Here is a 20817-nt window from a genome sequence, read left to right on the forward strand (position 1 = left end):
AGTTTTTGTTTGATGTGGATACTTTTATTCTGGTTGGTAAATGTTCAGTGAGCATTCCTAAGTGCTTTGATGCATTGTGGAATTGGAACTTCTCTATTATATTAATGAAAATGGTTTATACATGTTCTCTTCATTTTACATACTTCCTGCACAGTGTGGTTTTAGCAGAACCATTGTATGTAACCTGAGTCACTGCGACATCCTCTGCAACACTCGAAATAACAGAATTCAGAGGTGTACCTGAACTACTGAAATAAGCAAGATTTTTTGGATCAGACTGATTAGAAATTACATATTTTCCTTTTTTAAAAAACAAATTTAAAATTTGTTTTAGTTAAAATGTACCCAAGGCTGATGTCCTAAAACAAATCTCACATAGAATCATAGAAGTTACAACATGGAAACAGGCCCTTCGGCCCAACATGTCCATGTCGCCCAGTTTATACCACTAAGCTAGTCCCAATTGCCTGCACTTATAGAATCATAGAAGTCTATGCTGTATTTAAATTTCATGAGATTGGATCAAATCAAATAGTTTCCAAATAGGTTTTTAACATGCCCTCTCTCTCCTCACCCTCTTTCTCCTTCATTCCTTGTCTCCATAAGAAATTGAGTTGATATTGCATTGATGCTGCAGTATGCAATTCTAGCTGCGAAGCCAAAACCTCTTCATGGCAATGCTAAAGTTGCATTATAAATGCGCCATTAAAGTTCACTGTAGTTTTATTGTTCGCAAACATCCTTGTGCTTTTATTTATTTACATTAGTTACAGTATTTTGTTAGCCATCATTTCCTTCACCAGATTTATTTTTATATTTTAATCACTTTTTTTGAGGTAAAGAGATTAACATTTTCTGGTAAGTCACATCACACACACTGGCTATTTCAATATAAACGTGTCATTGATGTGTTTGATGCATCATTTCTGTCGTCTATTATAAGCCCTAAGTTTGTTTGTTGTGGTAAAGATGTTCATAAGTACCATACTGTGTAAGGTCATTTTACTGCTGCTAACCTGTCATATGGAAAGTCAAGCAAAAAAAGATAAATGCATAGGCCTACCCATCTTCTTGCAACACTGACTTTACTGTTCATTCTTTTTCCTGTTAACTTAATCAAAATAATTCTTTTTTGCAAATCTGTTCCTGATCAATTAGAATAAATGTTTCATATCATTGTTCATAATTGGCTTTAGTCTTTCAGTTTGGTGAAAATTGTTGAAATTTATTGTTAACAATAGCTGGCCGACCTTTATTGTAGTGGTGCTTCTGAGTAGGGCAGTAAAGTCACTATTAGCACATATTAACATTGTAAATGGAAGTTTTTCCCAGTTCTATATTTCTCCAAATAGGATTGGTGGAGTCCAGACCAATCCTCTTTCCACAATCCAGATGGTGTGAATTTATGAAACTTTGTATCATTTATAGGGGTACCACCGACCGAGTCATTATATAGCGACACAAGGTAAGAATCTTGCATTAAATAACAGATGTAACTCAAGTGCATTTAATGTTTTAAAAATAGTTGCATTATGTGAGAGCTCATAACATAAATAAAGCTGTTTCTTTGACATAACACTGTAGTCCTAAGTAATATTGTAGAAACTACTGTACATCCATTTCTCCTGGAAGTTCAGAACTTAAACTGCGACCAGGAGGAATAGTGCCCTGGATGAAGTACAAAAATATAAAGTGACATACGTCTAGTACATCCATAATCCATCATGCTTTTATTTCTTGTACAATACAGGGACAACAGCAACAGCTTGTATTTATATAACAGCTTTAACATTGAAAGATGACCCAAGGAGAGGTGTAAGAGAAAAGGTGCACCAAGCCAAAGAAGGAAAGATTAGGAAGGGTGACCAAAGGCTTGGTCAAAGAGGTGGGTTTTAAGGAGGGTCAGAGAAGGAAAGGGAGGTGGAGAGGCAGAGGGGTTTAGGAAGGGAATTTAAGAACTTGAGGCTCGTGGTGCGGTGAAGAAAGGGAGGAAATATAAGAGGTGAGGAACAGAAAGCTAGAAGGGTTGTAACATTGGAAGAGGCTAGAGATAGGGGTGAGGCTTCAGAGGGATTTAAAAGCAAGGATGTGGAATTTTAAATTTGAGGCGTTAGGGGCTCAGGAGTTAATGTAGGGCAGCGAAAACAGGGATAATGGGTGAAAGGAATTGTGCAGGATAGGATATGGGCAGTAGAGTTTTGGATGAGCTGAAGTTCAGAGGATGGAGAATGGGAGGCCAGTCAGGAGAGCTTTGGAATAGTGGAGGTGACAAAGGCTTGGATGAGGGTTTCAGCAGCAGATGGACTGAAGTAGGGGTGGTGGAAGGCAACATTATGGAGGTGGAAGCAGGCTGTTTTTGGAATGAAGAGCATCTGGGGTCCGAAACTCAGCTCAGGGTTAAATGAGACACTGAGGTTATGAATAGTCTGGTTCAACAACAACTTGCATTTATAAAGTACCTTCAATGTAGTAAAACATCCTAAGGCGCTTCACAGGAGCGATTATCAAACAAAATTTGACACCGAGCCACATAAGGAGGTATTAGGAGAGGTGACCAAAAGCTTGTTCAAAGAGGTAAGTTTTAAGGAGTGTCTTAAAGGAGGAGAGAGAGGAGAAGAGGTATAGAGAGGGAATTCCATAGCTTAGGGCCTAGGCACCTGAAGGCACGGCCGCCAGTGGTAGAGTGATTAAAATCACGGATACTCGAGGCAAGAATTGGAGGAGTGCAGAGACCTTGTAGGGCTGGAGGAGGTTACAGAGATAGGGAGGAGTGAGGCCATGGAAAGATTTCAAAATCAGGATGAGAATTTTAAAATTGAGGCGTTGTCATAGAGTCATAGAGTTATACAGCACGGATAGAGGCCCTTCGGCCCATCGTGTCCGCGCCGGCCATCAAGCCCAGTCTAATCTAATCCCATATTCCAGCATTTGGTCTGTAGCCTTGTATGCTATGGCATTTCAAGTGCTCATCCAAATGCTTCTTGAATGTTGTGAGGGTTCCTGCCTCCACAACCCTCTCAGGCAGTGAGTTCCAGACTCCAACCACCCTCTGGGTGAAAAAGTTCTTTCTCAAATCCCCTCTAAACCTCCCGCCTTTTACCTTGAATCTATGCCCCCTTGTTATAGAACCCTCAACGAAGGGAAAAAGCTCCTTAGTATCCATCCTATCTGTGCCCCTCATAATTTTGTACACCTCAATCATGTCCCCCCTCAGCCTCCTCTGCTCCAAGGAAAACAAACCCAATCTTCCCAGTCTCTCTTCATAGCTGAAGCGCTCCAGCCCTGGTAACATCCTGATGAATCTCCTCTGCACCCTCTCCAAAGCGATCACATCCTTCCTGTAGTGCGGCGACCAGAACTGCACACAATACTCCAGCTGTGGCCCAACCAGTGTTTTATACAGCTCCATCATAACCTCCTTGCTCTTATATTCTATGCCTCGGCTAATAAAGGCAAGTATCCCATATGCCTTCTTTACCACCTTATCTACCTGTTCCGCCGCCTTCAGGGATCTGTGAACTTGCACACCAAGATCCCTCTGACCCTCTGTCTTGCCTAGGGTCCTCCCATTCATTGTGTAGTCCCTTGCCTTGTTAGTCCCTCCAAAGTGCATCACCTCGCACTTTTCCGGGTTAAATTCCATTTGCCACTGTTCCGCCCATCTGACCAACCCATCTATATCGTCCTGCAGACTGAGGCTATCCTCCTCGCTATTTACCACCCTACCAATTTTTGTATCATCAGCGAACTTACTGATCATACCTTTTACATTCATATCCAAGTCGTTAATGTAGACCACAAACAGCAAGGGCCCCAGCACCGATCCCTGTGGTACCCCACTGGCCACAGGCTTCCAGTCACAAAAACAACCTTCGACCATCACCCTCTGCCTTCTGCCACTAAGCCAGTTTTGTATCCAAAGTGCCAAGGCACCCTGGACTCCATGGGCTCGTACCTTCTTGACCAGTCTCCTGTGCGGGACTTTATCGAAGGCCTTACTGAAATCCATGTATACCGCATCCACTGCGTTACCCTCATCCACACGCCGAGTCACCCCCTCAAAAAATTCAATCAAATTAGTCAGACATGATCTTCCCTTGACAAAGCCATGTTGACTATCCCTGATTAATCCTTGCTTCTCCAAGTGGAGACTAATTTTGTCCTTCAGAATTTTTTCCAATAATTTTCCTACCACTGGCCTGTAGTTCCCCGGTTTTTCCCTACTCCCCTTCTTGAATAATGGTACTACATTAGCGGTTCTCCAGTCCTCTGGCACATCCCCTGTGGCCAGAGAGGTTCTGAATATATGTGTTAGAGCCCCCGCAATCTCCTCCTTTGCCTCACGCAGTAGCCTGGGATACATTTCGTCCGGGCCTGGGGATTTATCCATTTTTAGGCCTGCTAAAACCGCCAATACCTCCTCCCGCTCGATGTTAATATATTCGAGTATATCACAGTCCCCCTGTCGTATTTCTCTGTCTACGTCGTCCTTCTCCATAGTGAAAACAGATGCAAAAAATTAATTTAGAACCCCTCCTACATCTTCCGGCTCCACACACAGATTGTCATTTTTGTTCCTAATGGGCCCTATTTTTTCCCTAGTTATCCTCTTACCCTTAATATACTTATAAAACATCTTAGGATTTTCCTTTATTTTGCTCGCCAGAGTTTTTTCATGGCCCCTCCTTGATCTCCTAATTTCCTTTTTAAGTATCCCCCTGCACTTTTTGTACTCCTCTGAGGCTTCCTCCGTCTTTAGCCTTTTGTATCTGCCAAAAGCCCTCCTTTTTTTCCTAATCCATTCTCGTATATCCCCTGACATCCAAGGTTCCCTGGAGTTCTTGGAACCACCCTTGACCTTTACGGGAACATGTTGCCATTGTATGGTCTCAATCTCCCTTCTGAAAGACTCCCATTGCTCCGATGCGGATTTTCCTACAAGCAGCTGATCCCAGTCCATTTTGGCCAGATCCTGCCTTATCCTATTAAAATCAGCCTTCCCCCAATTTAGAACCTTTATTTCCGGCCCCTCCCTGTCCTTTTCCATGACCACCTTAAATCTCACTGAATTATGGTCACTGTCACCAAAGTGCTCACCTACCAGCACTTCTTCCGCTTGGCCGGACTCATTCCCTCGAATTAGGTCCAGTACCGCCCCCTCTCTTGTAGGACTTTCTACTTGCTGGCTCAAAAAGCTCTCCTGGATGCACGTTAAGAATTTTGTACCATCTAAGCCTTTTACACTCTGAGTATCCCAGTTAATATTGGGGAAGTTGAAATCCCCCACTATTATTACCCTATTATTTGCACAATTTTCTGAGATTTGCCTACATATCTGTTCCTCTATCTCCCCCTGACTGTTTGGGGGTCTATAGTACACTCCCATCAAAATGCTTGCCCCCTTTTTGTTTTTAAGCTCCACCCATATGGCCTCATTTGAGGAACCTGCTAATATATCATCCCTCCTTATGGCAGTAATTGATTCTTTAATTAATATTGCGACCCCCCCCCCTCCTCTTATACCTCCCCCTCTGTCTCGCCTGAAGATTCTGTACCCCGGAATATTGAGCTGCCAGTCTTGCCCCTCCCTCAACCATGTCTCTGTGACAGCAACAATATCATACTCCCATGTGTTTATCAACACCTTCAGTTCATCCACCTTATTTGCAAGACTCCTTGCATTAAAATAGATGCCATCCAGTCTTGCTCTTACATATTTGCCCTGTCTTCCAAACTGACTTGTTTTTTTCTCAATATTTGGCTGCACATCACCCACTATTGTAGCTCCACTCTGTATCCCATCCCCCTGCCAAGTTAGTTTAAACCCCCCCCCAACAGTGCTAGCAAACCTCCCCGCAAGGATATTTGTCCCGCTCTGGTTCAGATGCAACCCGTCCCCAGAAGCAGGCCCAGTGATCCAGGAAACTGAAACCCTCCCTCCTGCACCAACTCTTTAGCCACGCATTCATCTGTTCTATCCTCCTATTTCTATACTCACTAGCCCGTGGCACTGGGAGTAATCCAGAGATTACAACCTTTGAGGTCCTGCTCTTTAATCTGCTACCTAGCTCCCTAAATTCTTGATGCAGGACCTCATCTCCCTTCCTACCTATGTCGTTGGTCCCAATGTGGATCACGACCTCTGCCTGCTCACCCTCCCCCTTGAGAATGCCCTGAAGCCGCTCAGTGACATCCATGACCCTGGCACCAGGGAGGCAACAAACCATCCTGGAGTCACGTTTATGGCCACAGAAACGCCTGTCTGTTCCCCTTACGATAGAATCCCCTACCACCATCGCTCTTCCACTCTTTTTCCTCCCAGCCTGTGCAGCAGAGCTACCCCTGGTGCCAGGAAGTTGGCTGCTGCTGCCTTCCCCTGATAAGTCATCCCCCTCAACAATATCCAAAGCGGTATATTTGTTTGAGAGGGGGACGGCCACAGGGGACCCCTGCACTGCCTGCCTGCTCTTCTTACTCTGCCTGGTGGTCACCCAATTACTTCCTGCCTGTACAACCTTTACCTGCGGTGTGACCATCTCACTAAACGTGCTATCCACGACGTTTTCAGCATCGCGAATGCTCCATAATGAATCCATCCGCAGCTCCAGTGCCGCAATGCGGTTTGTCAGTAGCTGCAGCTGGATACATTTCCCGCACACATGGTCGTCAGGGACACCGGAAGGGTCCCTGATTTCCCACATAGAGCAGGAAGAGCATAACACGAGGCTGGGCTGTCCTGACATGACTTACCCTTTAACTAATTAATTCAAATTAAATGAATCCCACCAATTTCACTTCAATTAAAAGGTATACTCAAGGGCCCTTGCTGAACAGCAGTCCCCCACTACACAACAGAGACCCTAGAATCCACAAACTCTAACCTTAGACAAATTCAGCAGGAAAATACTCACCAACCAATCACTTACCTCTTCCTTGGTGACGTCCCACTTGGATTACTTTTTGCTTCTTATTTATCTTAGGTCCAGGAGTTAAGTCCCTGAAAACAAAATATAAAAATGAACCTACCCTTTAAATTCCCTCTACCCCCCAAAAGGTTAGAGGAGGTGGGAGGGTGGGAGTCACTACTAGTGTCGTGTCTCGGGTTTAGCAACCGCTCCACCTATATACGGGTACCAATGAATTGGCCCCGCCCCCTGCCTTTGAAAAAGCCCGCGAAGCTCCCTCCCCGCTGGGGAAAAAGACTCACGTACGTCTCTCCTAGGTCCGCTCCCGCCTGTAGCTCCGCTCCGAGTGCGGGTAGGCCCTCGAGCCTGGGCCTTTAGTAGTCTCCGAGTCCCGCGCTCTCTCCTAGGTCCGCTCTGCCTGTAGCTCCGCTCCGAGTGCGGGTAGGCCCTCGAGCCTGGGCCTTTAGTAGTCTCCGAGTCCCGCGCTCTCTCCTAGGTCCGCTCCCGCCTGTAGCTCCGCTCCGAGTCGGACTGGGAGCCAATGTAAGTCAGCGAGCACGGGTGATGGGAGAATGGGACTAGGTGTGAGTTAGGATACGGGAAGCAGAGTTTTGAATGAGCTCAAGTTTATGGAGGGTAGAAGATGGGAGGTCAGCCAGGAGAGCATTGGAATAGTGAAGTCTAGAGGTAACAAAGGCATGGATGAGGGTTTCAGCAGCAGATTAAATGAAGCAGGGGCGGAGACAGGCGATGTTACAGAGGTGGAAGGTGATGGAGCAGATGTGTGGTCGGAAGCTCATCCCAGGGCCAAATAGGATGCCAAGGTTGTGAACGGTCTGGTTCAGCCTCAGATATTGGCCAGGGAGAGGGATGGAGTCAGTGACTCGGGAGTGGAGTTTGTGGCGGGGACCAAAGACAATGGCTTTGGTCTTCCCAATATTTAGTTGGAGAAAATTTTTGCTCATCCAGTACTTGATGTCTAACAAGCAATGCCACAAATCAGCGACAGTGGAGGGGTCGAGAGAGTTGGTGGTGAGGTAGAAGTGGGTGTCGTCAGCGTACATGTGGAATCTGATATTGTGTTTTTGGATGATGTCGCCGAGGGGCAGCATGTGGATGAGAAATAGGAGGGGGCCAAGGATAGATCCTTGGGAGACTCCGGAGCTAACGGTGTGGGAGTGGGAATAGAAGCCATTGCAGGGGATTCTCTGGCTTCAACTGGACAGATAAGAATGGAACCAGGTGAGCGCAGTTCCATCCAGCTGGACAATGAATGAAGGAGAGGCGTTGGAGGAGGATGGTGTGGTCAACAGTGTAAAGGCTGCAGACAGGTCGAGAAGGATGAGGAGGGATAGTTTACCATGGTCATGGTCACAGTCACGTAGGATGTAATTTGTGATTTTGATGAGGGCCGTTTCAGTGCTGTGGCAGAGGTGGAAACCTGATTGGAGTGGTTCAAACATAGAGTTGCGGGAAAGGTGGGCATGGATTTGAGGGGCAACAACCCGTTCAAGGACTTTGGAGAGGAAAGGGAGGTTGGAGATGGTGCAGTAATTTGAAAGGCCATAGAGGCTAGGGTGGTTTTTTTGAGGAGGGGTGTGATGACGGCAGATTTGAAGGGAAGGGGGACAGTACCTGAGGAGAGGGAATCGTAAAAATATCAGCTAACTTGGGGGTCAGGAAGGGAAGTTGGGTGGTCAGCAGTTTGGTGGGAATAGGGTTGAGGGAGCAGGATGTGAGTCTTATGGTCCAGATGAGCTTAGAGAGGACATGAGGGGAGATAGCACAGTGGTTATGTTACTGGACGAGTAATCCAGAGGCCTGGACTAATAATCCGGAGTCATGGGGCCCGATATTACCATGGCGGGGGGTAGATTGGACGCGTGGGTAACGCGCCCGGTGAAATCAGTCTGCTCCGCACGCAACTGCAGGCTGATTGGATGCGCAGTAAGGTCTGTCAGCTGGAGGAGCCCTATTTAAAGGGGCAGTCCTCCATTGACTGATGCTGCAAGAAATAGGAAAAATTACAGCATGGAGCAGCCCAGGGGGAAGGCTGCTCCCAGGTTAATGATGCCTCATTCCAGCTCTTATTGGATGGGGTGAGGCGGAGGGGGAGGAGAGAGATCTCCCCCCCCCCCCCCCCCCCAGCGGGTGGGAGGAAGCGGCCTGCCTCTGCCACCAAGAAGGCCTGGCTCGAGGTGGCAGAGGAGGTCACCTGCACCACCAACATATCGTGCACCTGCATACGGTGCAGGAGGCGCTGCAATGACTTAAGTAGGTCAGCCAAAGTGAGTACACTTACTCATTCACCTACACTCCGTCTGCCACATCACCGCCCCCGCCCCACATCTCCTTCTGCACTGCCAACACTACTCTGTCACATCACCCCTCACACCCATTCAAACATCATCCTCATCGTACCTGCACCTACTCACCTCGCCAGTACTCATCCCACCCCTACCACTCAACCCAATCCTCATACAATCTTATGGCTCTATCTCATAGTCAGCCTCACTCAACCTGCCACTACCTGTGCTGCAGCCACAGGGCATGCATCACATATGTGCAGTCGGAAGCGTAAGGCAAACGTGTTGTGAGCATGAAGGGGATGCACGAGGGTGTTTGAGGGCTTGTCATGGTTTTTACTTATATTTGATTTCTGATCAACTCACATTACATATTATATTGGCACCACTACTGCCACGTCTTTGCGAATCCTGTCTGGTTTGTGCAATAATGCCTTTTCCTGAGGATCACCATGAAGACCCACAACTGATACCACCCATTGTGTCACTGCAGAGTGGGTGTAGGTGTATTTGCAGGGCTCTTTTGTGCAGACAACTGAGAGACGTCGCCGATGTCCCCGGTGGCACCCTGGAAGGATGCGGAGGAGAAGTTGTTGAGGGCAGTGGTGACTTTGATGGTGCTCGGGCCAGCCGGGAGCAGCTCAGCATGAAGGAGGTTGCAGATGTCCACGACTACGTGTCGAGTGACTCTGAGCCTCCGTGTGCGCTGCTGCTCAGAGAGGTCCAGGAAGCTGAGCCTCGGACTGTGGACCCTGTGGCGAGGGTAGTGCCCTCTGCGACGCATCTCTCTCTGCCTTTGCCCTCCCTCCTGCTGTGTAGGTGGATGTGTCACAGCACTGTGTTGTGGAGCTCCACATGTCAGAGGTGGCCGGCGAGGCTGGTGATGCTGTTCGCCCTCCGAGGAGGTCATGACTGCAGCTACGGCGGCCCCCATCCGTAAGATGTACATCTGAGGGGGTCCGCAAGATAGGTACATGTGTCTGGTCCCCGGGGTAAGTGTGCAAGTTGGTGAATTTTGTTGTTAGGAGGAGGGTGGTGGAGGCCAAACTTTGTCCAAAGTGACAGAGTGGCCTCCTGCAATGAGTGAGGGTCTCCCCCGCACACCTGTCAAATGGACCTTTGCAGCTGCCACAGGCTGATGGCTGCAACATGTCCATTTGAACTGGGAGTGTTTCCCCCAGTACAGGAAACAGTCTCAGTCAGTTGCAAAATCCCATCCCTGCTAAAATAACAGGTCAATCAGGTCTGTAAACAACCTGAAGTACCTGTTCAAGTACTTTAAGTGGCACTCCAACAGCGGGAGTCCCACGTGGGGGGGCTGCGCGCGCATGCGAGCGCGTCAGTGGGGAACCCGGAAGTGGGCGGGTTGGAGCCGGGCTACGGACACGCCCCGGGAATCCCCGATTTTCGCAGCCCCCCCACCACAAATGCACCCGATTGCGGGTGTGAAAATCAAGCCCATGAGTTCAAATCCTGCCACGGCAGCTGGGGAATTTAAATTCAATTAATTAAATTCAATTAATTAAATAAAACCTGGAATTAAAATACTAGTGTCAGTAATGGTGGCCATGAAACTACCGGATTGTCGTAAAAACCCATCTGGTTCACGAATGTCCTTTAGGGAAGGAAACCTGCTGTCCTTACCCGGTCTGGCCGAGACGTGACTCCAGACCCACAGCAATGTGGTTGATTCTTAATTGCCCTCTCAAATGGCCTAGCAAGCCCTCAGTTGTACAATCTCGCGACGAAAAGTCATAATAAGAATAAAACTGGACAGACCACTCTGCATCAGACCACTCTGCATCGGACCACTAGGCACCGGACACGACAAAGGCAAACCAAGCCCAGTCGATCCTGCAAAGTCCTCCTCACTATTCCAGCACAATCTGTAACCTAATGGCCCGGCATATTCCTCACTCTACCATTACCAACAAGCCAGGGGATCAACCCTGCTTCAATGAGGAGTGTAGAAGAGCATGCCAGGAGCAGCACCAGGCGTACCTAAAAATTAGATGCCAACCTGGTGAAGCTACAACTCAGGACTACATGCATGCTAAACAGCGGAAGCAACATGCTATAGACAGAGCTGAGCGATCCCACAACCAACGGGTCAGAACAAAGCTCTGCAGTCCTGCCACATCCAGTCGTGAATGTTGGTGAACAATTAAACAACTAACGGGAGGGCGAGGCTCTGTAAACATCCCCATCCTCAATGATGGCGGAGTCCAGCCCGTGAGTGCAAAAGACAAGGCTGAAGCGTTTGCAACCATCTTCAGCCAGAAGTGCTGAGTGGATGATCCATCTCGGCCTCCTCCCGATATCCCCACCATCACAGAAGCCAGTCTTCAGCCAATTTGATTCACTCCACGAGCTATCAAGAAACGGCTGAGTGCACTGGATACAGCAAAGGCTATGGGCTCCGACAACATCCCGGCTGAAGACTTGTGCTCCAGAACAAGCTGCGCCTCTTGCCAAGCTGTTCCAGTACAGCTACAACACTGGCATCTACCCGACAATGTGGAAAATTGCCCAGGTATGTCCTGTCCACAAAAAGCAGGACAAATCCAATCCGGCCAATTACCGCCCCATCAGTCTACTCTCAATCATCAGCAAAGTGATGGAAGGTGTCTTCGACAGTGCTATCAAGCGGCACTTACTCACCAATAACCTGCTCACCGATGCTCAGTTTGGGTTCCGCCAGGATCACTCGGCTCCAGACCTCATTACAGCCTTGGTCCAAACGTGGACAAAAGAGCTGAATTCCAGAGGTGAGGTGAGAGTGACTGCCCTTGACATCAAGGCAGCATTTGACCGAGTGTGGCACCAAGGAGCCCTAGTAAAATTGAAGTCAATGGGAATCGGGGAAAACTCTCCAGTGGCTGGAGTCATACCTAGCACAAAGGAAGGTGGTAGTGGTTGTTGGTGGCCAATCATCTCAGCTCCAGGACATTGCTGCAGGAGTTCCTCAAGGCAGTGTCCTAGGCCCAACCATCTTCAGCTGCTTCATCAATGACCTTCCCTCCATCATAAGGTCAAAAATGGGGATCTTCGCTGATGATTGCACAGTGTTCAGTTCCATTTGCAACCCCTCAGATAATGAAGCAGTCCAAGCCCACATGCAGCAAGACCTGGACAACATCCAGGCTTGGGCTGATAAGTGGCAAGTAACATTCGTGCCAGACAAGTGCCAGGCAATGACCATCTCCAACAAGAGAGAGTCTAACCACCTCCTCTTGACATTCAACGGCATTACCATCGCCGAATCCCCCGACATTAACATCCTGGGGATCACCGTCGACCAGAAACTTAACTGGACCAGCCATATAAATACTGTGGCTACAAGAGCAGGCCAGAGGCTGGGTATTCTGCGGTGAGTGACTCAACTCCTGACTCCCCAAAGCCTTTCCACCATCTACAAGGCACAAGTCAGGAGTGTGATGGAATACTCTCCACTTACCTGGATGAGTGCAGCTCCAACAACAATCAAGAAGCTCGACACCATCCAGGACAAAGCAGCCCGCTTGATTGGCACCCCATCCACCACCCTAAACATTCACTCCCTTCACCACCAGCGCACAGTGACTGCAGTGTGTACCATCCACAGGATGCACTGCAGCAACTCGCCAAGGCTTCTTCAACAGCACCTCCCAAACCCGCAACCTCTACCACATAGAAAGACAAGAGCAGCAGGTACATGGGAACAACACCACCTGCACATTCCCCTCCAAGTCACACACCATCCCAACTTGGAAATATATCGCTGTTCCTTCATAGTCATTGCATCAAAATCCTGGAACTCCCTACCTAACAGCACTGTGGGAGAACTTTCACCACACGGACTGCAGCGGTTCAAGAAGGCGGCTCACCTCCACCTTCTCAAGGGCAATTAGGGATGGGCAATAAATGCCGGCCTCGCCAGCGACACCCACATCCCATGAACGAATAAAAAAAAAATAGGAGAGAAACTAGAGTAAGACGTGAGTTCAGAACTAGGGTAGGGGGGAACCTTAGGGGAAGTTTGACTTGGTGGGCTAGGGGAAAGGAGGGAAGCAGCAAATGCAGTATGTGGATGGCCCGACTAGAGAGGGGGCAAAACTTGACCTCCTCTTGGGAAATAAGGAAGGGCAGGTGACAGAAGTGTTAGTGAGGGATCACTTTGGGACCAGTGATCATAATTCCATTAGTTTTAAGATAGCTATGGAGAAGGATAGGTCTGGCCCAAAAGTTAAAATTCTAAATTGGGGAAAGGCCAATTTTGATGGTATGAGACAGGAACTTTCAGAAGTTGATTGGGAGAGTCTGTTGGCAGGCAAAGGGACGTCTGGTAAGTGGGAGGCTTTCAAAAGTGTGTTAACCAGGGTTCAGGGTAAGCACATTCCTTATAAAGTGAAGGGCAAGGCTGGTAGAAGTAGGGAACCTTGGATGACTCGGGAGATTGAGGCACTCGTCAAAAAGAAGAAGGAGGCATATGACATGCATAGGCAGCTGGGATCAAGTGGATCCCTTGAAGAGTATAGAGATTGCCGGAGTAGAGTTAAGAGAGAAATCAGGAGGGCAAAAAGGGGATATGAGATTGCTTTGGCAGATCAGGCAAAGGTGAATCCAAAGAGCTTCTACAAATACATAAAGGGCAAAAGGGTAACTAGGGAGAGAGTAGGGCCTCTTAAGGATCAACAAGGTCATCTATGTGCGGAACCACAAGAGATGGGTGAGATCCTGAACGAATATTTCACATCGGTATTTACGGTTGAGAAAGGCATGGATGTTAGGGAACTTGGGGAAATAAATAGTGATGTCTTGAGGAGTGTACATATTACAGAGAGGGAGGTGCTGGAAGTCTTAACACGCATCAAGGTAGATAAATCTCCGGGACCTGATGAAATGTATCCCAGGACGTTAAGGGAGGTTAGGGAGGAAATTGCGGGTCCCCTAGCAGAGATATTTGAATCATCCACCGCTACAGGTGAGGTGCCTGAAGATTGGAGGGTAGCAAATGTTGTGCCTTTGTTTAAGAAGGGCGGCAGGGAAAAGCCTGGGAACTACAGACCAGTGAGCCTGACATCTGTAGTGGGTAAGTTGTTAGAGGGTATTCTGAGGTACAGGATCTACAGGCATTTGGAGAGGCAGGGACTAATTAGGAACAGTCAGCATGGTTTTGTGAGAGGAAAATCATGTCTCACGAATTTGATTGAGTTTTTTGAAGGGGTAACCAAGAAGATAGATGAGGGCTGTGCAGTAGACGTGGTCTACATGGACTTCAGCAAAGCATTTGACAAGGTACCGCATGGTAGGTTGTTACATAAGGTTAAATCTCATGGGATCCAAGGTGAGGTAGCCAATTGGATACAAAATTGGCTTGACGACAGAAGACAGAGGGTGGTTGTCGAGGGTTGTTTTTCAAACTGGATGCCTGTGTCCAGCGGTGTGCCTCAGGGATCGGTGCTGGGTCCGCTGTTATTTGTTATTTATATTAATGATTTGGATGAGAATTTAGGAGGCATGGTTAGTAAGTTTGCAGATGACACCAAGATTGGTGGCATTGTGGACAGTGAAGAAGGTTATCTAGGATTGCAACGGGATCTTGATAAATTGGGCCAGTGGGCCGATGAATGGCAGATGGAGTTTAATTTAGATAAATGTGAGGTGATGCATTTTGGTAGATCGAATCGGGCCAGGACCTACTCCGTTAATGGTAGGGCGTTGGGGAGAGTTATAGAACAAAGAGATCTAGGAGTACAGATTCATAGCTCCTTGAAAGTGGAGTCACAGGTGGATAGGGTGGTGAAGAAGGCATTCAGCATGCTTGGTTTCATTGGTCAGAACATTGAATGCAGGAGTTGGGATGTCTTGTTGAAGTTGTACAGGGCATTGGTGAGGCCACACTTGGAGTACTGTGTACAGTTCTGGTCACCCTATTATAGAAAGGATATTATTAAACTAGAAAGAGTGCAGAAAAGATTTACTAGGATGCTACCGGGACTTGATGGTTTGACTTACAGGGAGAGGTTAGACAGACTGGGACTTTTTTCCCTGGAGAGTAGGAGGTTAAGGGGTGATCTTATAGAAGTCTATAAAATAATGAGGGGCATAGATAAGGTCGATAGTCAAAATCTTTTCCCAAAGGTAGGGGAGTCTATAACGAGGGGGCACAGATTTAAGGTGAGAGGGGAGAGATACAAAAGGATCCAGAGGGGCAATTTTTTCACTCAAAGGGTGGTGAGTGTCTGGAACGAGCTGCCAGAGGCAGTAGTAGAGGCGGGTACAATTTTGTCTTTTAAAAAGCATTTGGACAGTTACATGGGGAAGATGGGTATCGAGGGATATGGGCCAAGTGCAGGCAATTGGGACTAGCTTAGTGGTATAAACTGGGCGACATGGACATGTTGGGCCGAAGGGCCTGTTTCCATGTTGTAACTTCTATGATTCTATGATTCTATGAATGGATGGTCTGGTGACAAAGAAGTCCATGAGCTCCTTGCACTTTTCATTTGCAGTGACAGTGGAGGGGGCAGGGGAGAGGGGTTTAAGAAAATGGCTTGTAGTTGCAAAGGGAAGCCGGGTGTTATCTTTGCATTCCACTATTCCAGGAATAGTGAGTAGTTTTGGCAGAGGAATGCAGGATCTGATACTGCTTTATGTGGTCCAGCCAGATCTGGCGATGAATGGCTCAACCAGTTGTCTGCCAAAAACTTTCAATTCCACGTCCCTTGAACTTAAGGGAGTGGAGATCAGGGCCATACCAGGGAGAATGACCAGGGTGAGAGAGAGTAATGCTTTTAATGGGAACAAGAGCATCAAAGGTGTAGGTGAGGGTGTGATTGAGCAGATCAGTAGCTGCAGAAATGTCATGGTGAATGGAGGGCGAAAGGCTGGACAGTTGGTAATTTGTAAGTGCAATTGTAAGTGTCTTGGGGGAGATTTTTTTCCAGGGGGGGTTGTGGGTGGAGAGGGATACAATGAAGTGATCAGAGTTGGCCTTATCCGTGATTGACCCGATGGGAGCATAGAGGCAACGTCGAGGGGATAGCCATGAATATGGGTTGGGGAGTTTATATGGAGGGAGGGATGAAGGGAGGATAGGAGGGCTGTGAACTCAGAGGAGAGAGAGCATGATGAGTTGAGATGGAGGTTGAAGTCACCCAGGATGAGAAGTTGCTCGGTGCAGAGGCTGAGGGAGGAAAGCAGTGAAGATATCTCGGTGAGAAACTTGGCGTGATACTTGGGTGGGTGTTGGAGAATGAGGATTTAAATATGACACTGAGATTTGATTTGTCTGGTTGAGCCTGAATCAGTGGCTGGGGTGTAGCATGGAGTTGATTGTAAAGGTACAGAGTTTATGGCAGGAACTAAAGACATTGGCTTTGGTGTTTCAAGTATTTAGCTGGAGCTGATTGAGTGACGTGGAATCCGCAAAGTGTTTTGCTTAGTGGTGAGGTTTACAGTTGCTATATTTGGAAGAGATTCAAAATGTAGCTTATGTGCAAGAGTTAAAGCGTTAGTTTTTTTCAAGCAAAAGGAACTATCACTATCTTAATATTAGAAAGTCTTTATATAAATATAGTCCTGAATTTAGTGTGTTCATCTCTCTTGAAAGTGTCCTACTAGCAATGTTTGTGTCAAAATTGCATCTGATTGGCTCAAATATAGTCATAAACAGCAACAAATCACAACTGAACATATAGGGAATTTACTAACAAATAAGTAGCATTTTTAATAAAGTCTCAAAACCAATTGTTTCATGCAAGTTTCTTCAGTTCTTGAGAACCTGGCCTCTCGATAAATGGAGCCAGAGATTTACAAGCATCTGCCAATCTATAGTTAAATTTACATCAGCAACAATTTTTTTTATTTGTTCATGGGATGTGGGCGTCGCTGGCAAGGCCAGCATTTATTGCCCATGCCTAATTGCCCTTGAGAAGGTGGTGGTGACCCGCCTTCTTGAACCGCTGCAGTCCGTGTGGTGAAGGTTCTCCCACAGTGCTGTTAGGAAAGGAGTTCCAGGATTTTGACCCAGCGACGATGAAGGAACGGCAATATATTTCCAAGTCGGGATGGTGTGTGACTTGGAGGGGAACGTGCAGGTGGTGGTCTCGTGTGCCTGCTGCCCTTGTCCTTCTAGGTAGTAGAGGTTGCAGGTTTGAGAGGTGCTGTTGAAGAAGCCTTGGCGAGTTGCTGCAGTGCATCCTGTGGATGGTACACACTGCGGCCACTGTGCGCCGGTGGTGAAGGGCGTGAATGTTTAGGGTGGTGGATGGGGTGCCATTCAAGCGGGCTGCTTTGTCCTGGATGGTGTCGAGCTTCTTGAGTGTTGTTGGAACTGCACTCATCCAGGCAAGTGGAGAGTATTCCATCACACTCCTGACTTGTGCCTTGTAGATGGTGGAAAGGCTTTGGGGAGTCAGGAGGTGAGTCACTCGCTGCAGAATACCCAGCCTCTGACCTGCTCTTGTAGCCACAGTATTTATGTGGCTGATCCAGTTAAGTTTCTGGTCAATGGTGACCCCTAGGATGTTGATGGTGGGGGATTCGGCGATGGTAATGCCGTTGAATGTCAAGGGGAGGTGGTTCGACTCTCTTGTTGGAGATGGTCATTGTCTGGCACTTGTTTGGTGCAAATGTTACTTGCCACTTATAAGCCCAAGCCTGGATGTTGTCCAGCAACAAATACTTAGCCTCTGACCCTAGTATGTGACTTTTTATAAAGATTAGACTTTGTGGCCATATTAAATACAACTTCAGCAGCAGAATAATATTTTGTGCATAATGTGGCATAACACTTCTGTTGTTATAAAAGAGCATATCCTCCACAGATGGGCTGCTAATACCATATGAAATATACTGGAAAAATATCAAGTTGCTTTGCATTAGTACTGGTAAACAATTTTTATATTCATGAATGTGGAAAAGGAAAGTTTAAGATTGATAGAAAATCTGATACAAAAGGGCTGGTTGGCAGTCGTTTAGCACACTACCCTTATTGTTCTGGGAGATAGGTTTGAATGGCTTTTTAGGTTTTTAATACAATTGGTGATAAGCTGCCAGTAATTAAGGAGAACAACTTTCATATGTGAGATATAAAATTGGGCCAGAGCCAACAGTCCATTCTCTAATACAATGGCAAGATTTTGCTCTGTCACTGGAGCTTTCACTTTTAAACTGCATCCAAGAGCTGGATACTTTGTGTGTATATGGAAGGAAATTACTCAAAATCTAAGTGATGATCTTTACACATGCAACGCTATGCAATGTTTAAACAGGATTTCCATTCATAGATGCAGTAACAGCTTTAAGTACTTTGTGCACATCACGCAGCAGCAGACTTTACAGGTCTGATGTTTTTAGATGCTGATAAGGTGCTCTGCTGCTTCTTTCTACGTGTCTGAGTGGTGTAAAGCATCCATTATCACATTGAAAATGTTGCCCAAGTCACTTTATCAGTTCCAAATACTATCTAGTAAGATCGCAAAACAGACTTTTGGCTAACCTCACTGTCAACTTCATGTTTTAATGGAATGATATCATTTGCTGTAGCTGATTGATTGTAACTGATTTGGCTTGACTGGATAGGGTGGAGAATGTATTAGTCTCTCACATTTTGAAGTATTGAGCTGTCCAGCATCAGGTTTGTGTGCCACCCACTGTCAACTGAATAAATGCACATTTTTGAACAAAAGAGAAACCTATCACTGGGTGCAAAAACCCATTATATATTTCACATTCTTCGTGTCTCTCCATTTGTAAACTCCCAGTTTGGAGAGGCTAGAGGAAAACCTCTCAATTCTGAAACAGGACGGTAGCAGAACTTTTCAGTGCATTGCTTCCAATGTAGAAATCCATATGCAAAGTGCAAAATGTCGCTTGATGCATGTATGCAATTCTTTCCTTTCAAAGGAAGAAACTATTGAATTTGGCTTAAAATCTATATTTTAATAATTTCCTCTGAATTTCAGGTTCTGTTTTGAGCTTGCCCCTTTAAAAAAGAGCAATTTCTCTATTTGATTGAAAGCTGTTTTCTTGAAGTATTGAAGCATTTATTAAATTTTTGCTCTGTCACTCAAAATGATTAAAAATTATCTTTGCATCAAAGTGATAGATGGACCTTTCTCTGCTAACATTTTCAGATTGTAACTGCATCCAGCCAAGTCAGCTACAATCAACTACAGAAGTTTGTTACCAAGCTTGAGAAATTTATCTGTAAGGCCACCCAAAAGCCTGTTTTGGGATCCAACCAGATAATTTAATGAATTGATAATGCAACATAGGCAAATCACTTTAATGTTATAGTTGTATAAAATCTATTGTGTTCATTTTGAAGTACTGTACATACCAGCTTCCAATGGATGTTACAAATGGACAGAAACGTTAATGAAAATTGCATACTTCAGAAATTAGTTGAAGTAACTTTCAGTATTCAAAATGCATCAAGGATTTATTAACGAATGCAAGTCTGCACTTTGTTTCTCAATATATTGCAACTTTGAAAGAGTTTGCATAGTGTTTGGGATGGGAGGAAGAGGGGAAAACTATTTCATTCTAGAATGTTACTAGGATTTCAGTAAATTGTGTGTGTGTGTGAAATTATCGTACAGTCACTCTTGGTATTTTTTCACTAAAGTGTAAAGATGGATCTGCAAAATTTTTATGGTATGAATACGATCCCACAGCACAATTTCAGATTTTGACCCTCAGGCTTAGGATATGCATTAAGAGTACACTATGAGCTGACTAACACGGAGGTAAATGATGGTGGTAGTGGTAGAACAATTTGATATATTGGGCTGGAAATTGCTTTCAAAATAACGGTGAGCCCAATAGCACTCACCGTTACTAGTGGCAAAATCAAAGAGCAAGTTCCGCACATGCGCAGTCAAAAGCGGAAATCAGGAACTTGCTCTTCCTGGTTCGCCGGCGATGTGACAGCTTCGCCTTAAAGGGACATCGCCGGCTGCAATCAATAGAATCAATGGACCAGCAGAAACTTGCTCTCCAGGCCAGCTGGGCACTAACTAATATCGCTACATAACAGGTACTGTTTTTAAAGTCTAAACTAAGTTTTAACGGCATGGTAAGTCTTAGTGACTGCCAAACAACCTCTTTGGCACTAAAAACAAACTTTTGGACATTTTAAAATTTTTCCTCTGACTCTTTTATCTGAGTCTTTTAATCTTATCCTCTCTTTATTTCGCTTTCTCTGTCATTTTATAATATCTTATCGGGCATTTCCGGATTTTTAGTCTGTGCTGTTTGTCTATGAACTGCACTTCCTGGTTCCCGCAGCATGGCTTGCTTCAAGTGATTGGTTGAGGGGCTTTAAAGATCCTTTCACCACTCACACAGCCCGGGAAAGAACGCTGATGTTATTTGAAATTGCGTTTCAAGGAAGTTGCCGCCAAAAAGAAGGCGGTAACTTAGTGGGTGAATTTAAATCTACTGGTTCGCTGCTCAGAGCAATTTATGGGCCAATAAATTGATTATCACATAAGATGTGTATTGGCACAACATTAAAGCAGATTAGTTTACATTAATTTTTTGGTGTATTGATACAAATATGCTAAATATTGATTCTAAAAGTTCTGCATTCTAGGGTAACAGGGAAACAATGTCTG

General features: G+C 46.1%; 1 protein-coding gene across 2 annotated transcripts in view; it reads left to right on the forward strand.

Moving 5' to 3' along the window:
• The window catches only part of ptprk (protein tyrosine phosphatase receptor type K), a 539056-nt gene that overhangs the window by 476285 nt on the left and 41954 nt on the right, over window positions 1-20817 (forward strand). For both annotated transcript variants that reach the window (XM_067984566.1, XM_067984567.1), the window contains one exon: window positions 1429-1465. In XM_067984566.1, the coding sequence (XP_067840667.1) occupies window positions 1429-1465 (37 nt within the window). The remainder of the gene's footprint in view (window positions 1-1428; window positions 1466-20817) is intronic.

This window comes from Heptranchias perlo, chromosome 5 (genome assembly GCF_035084215.1).
Source record: "Heptranchias perlo isolate sHepPer1 chromosome 5, sHepPer1.hap1, whole genome shotgun sequence".
Classification (NCBI taxonomy): domain Eukaryota; kingdom Metazoa; phylum Chordata; class Chondrichthyes; order Hexanchiformes; family Hexanchidae; genus Heptranchias; species Heptranchias perlo.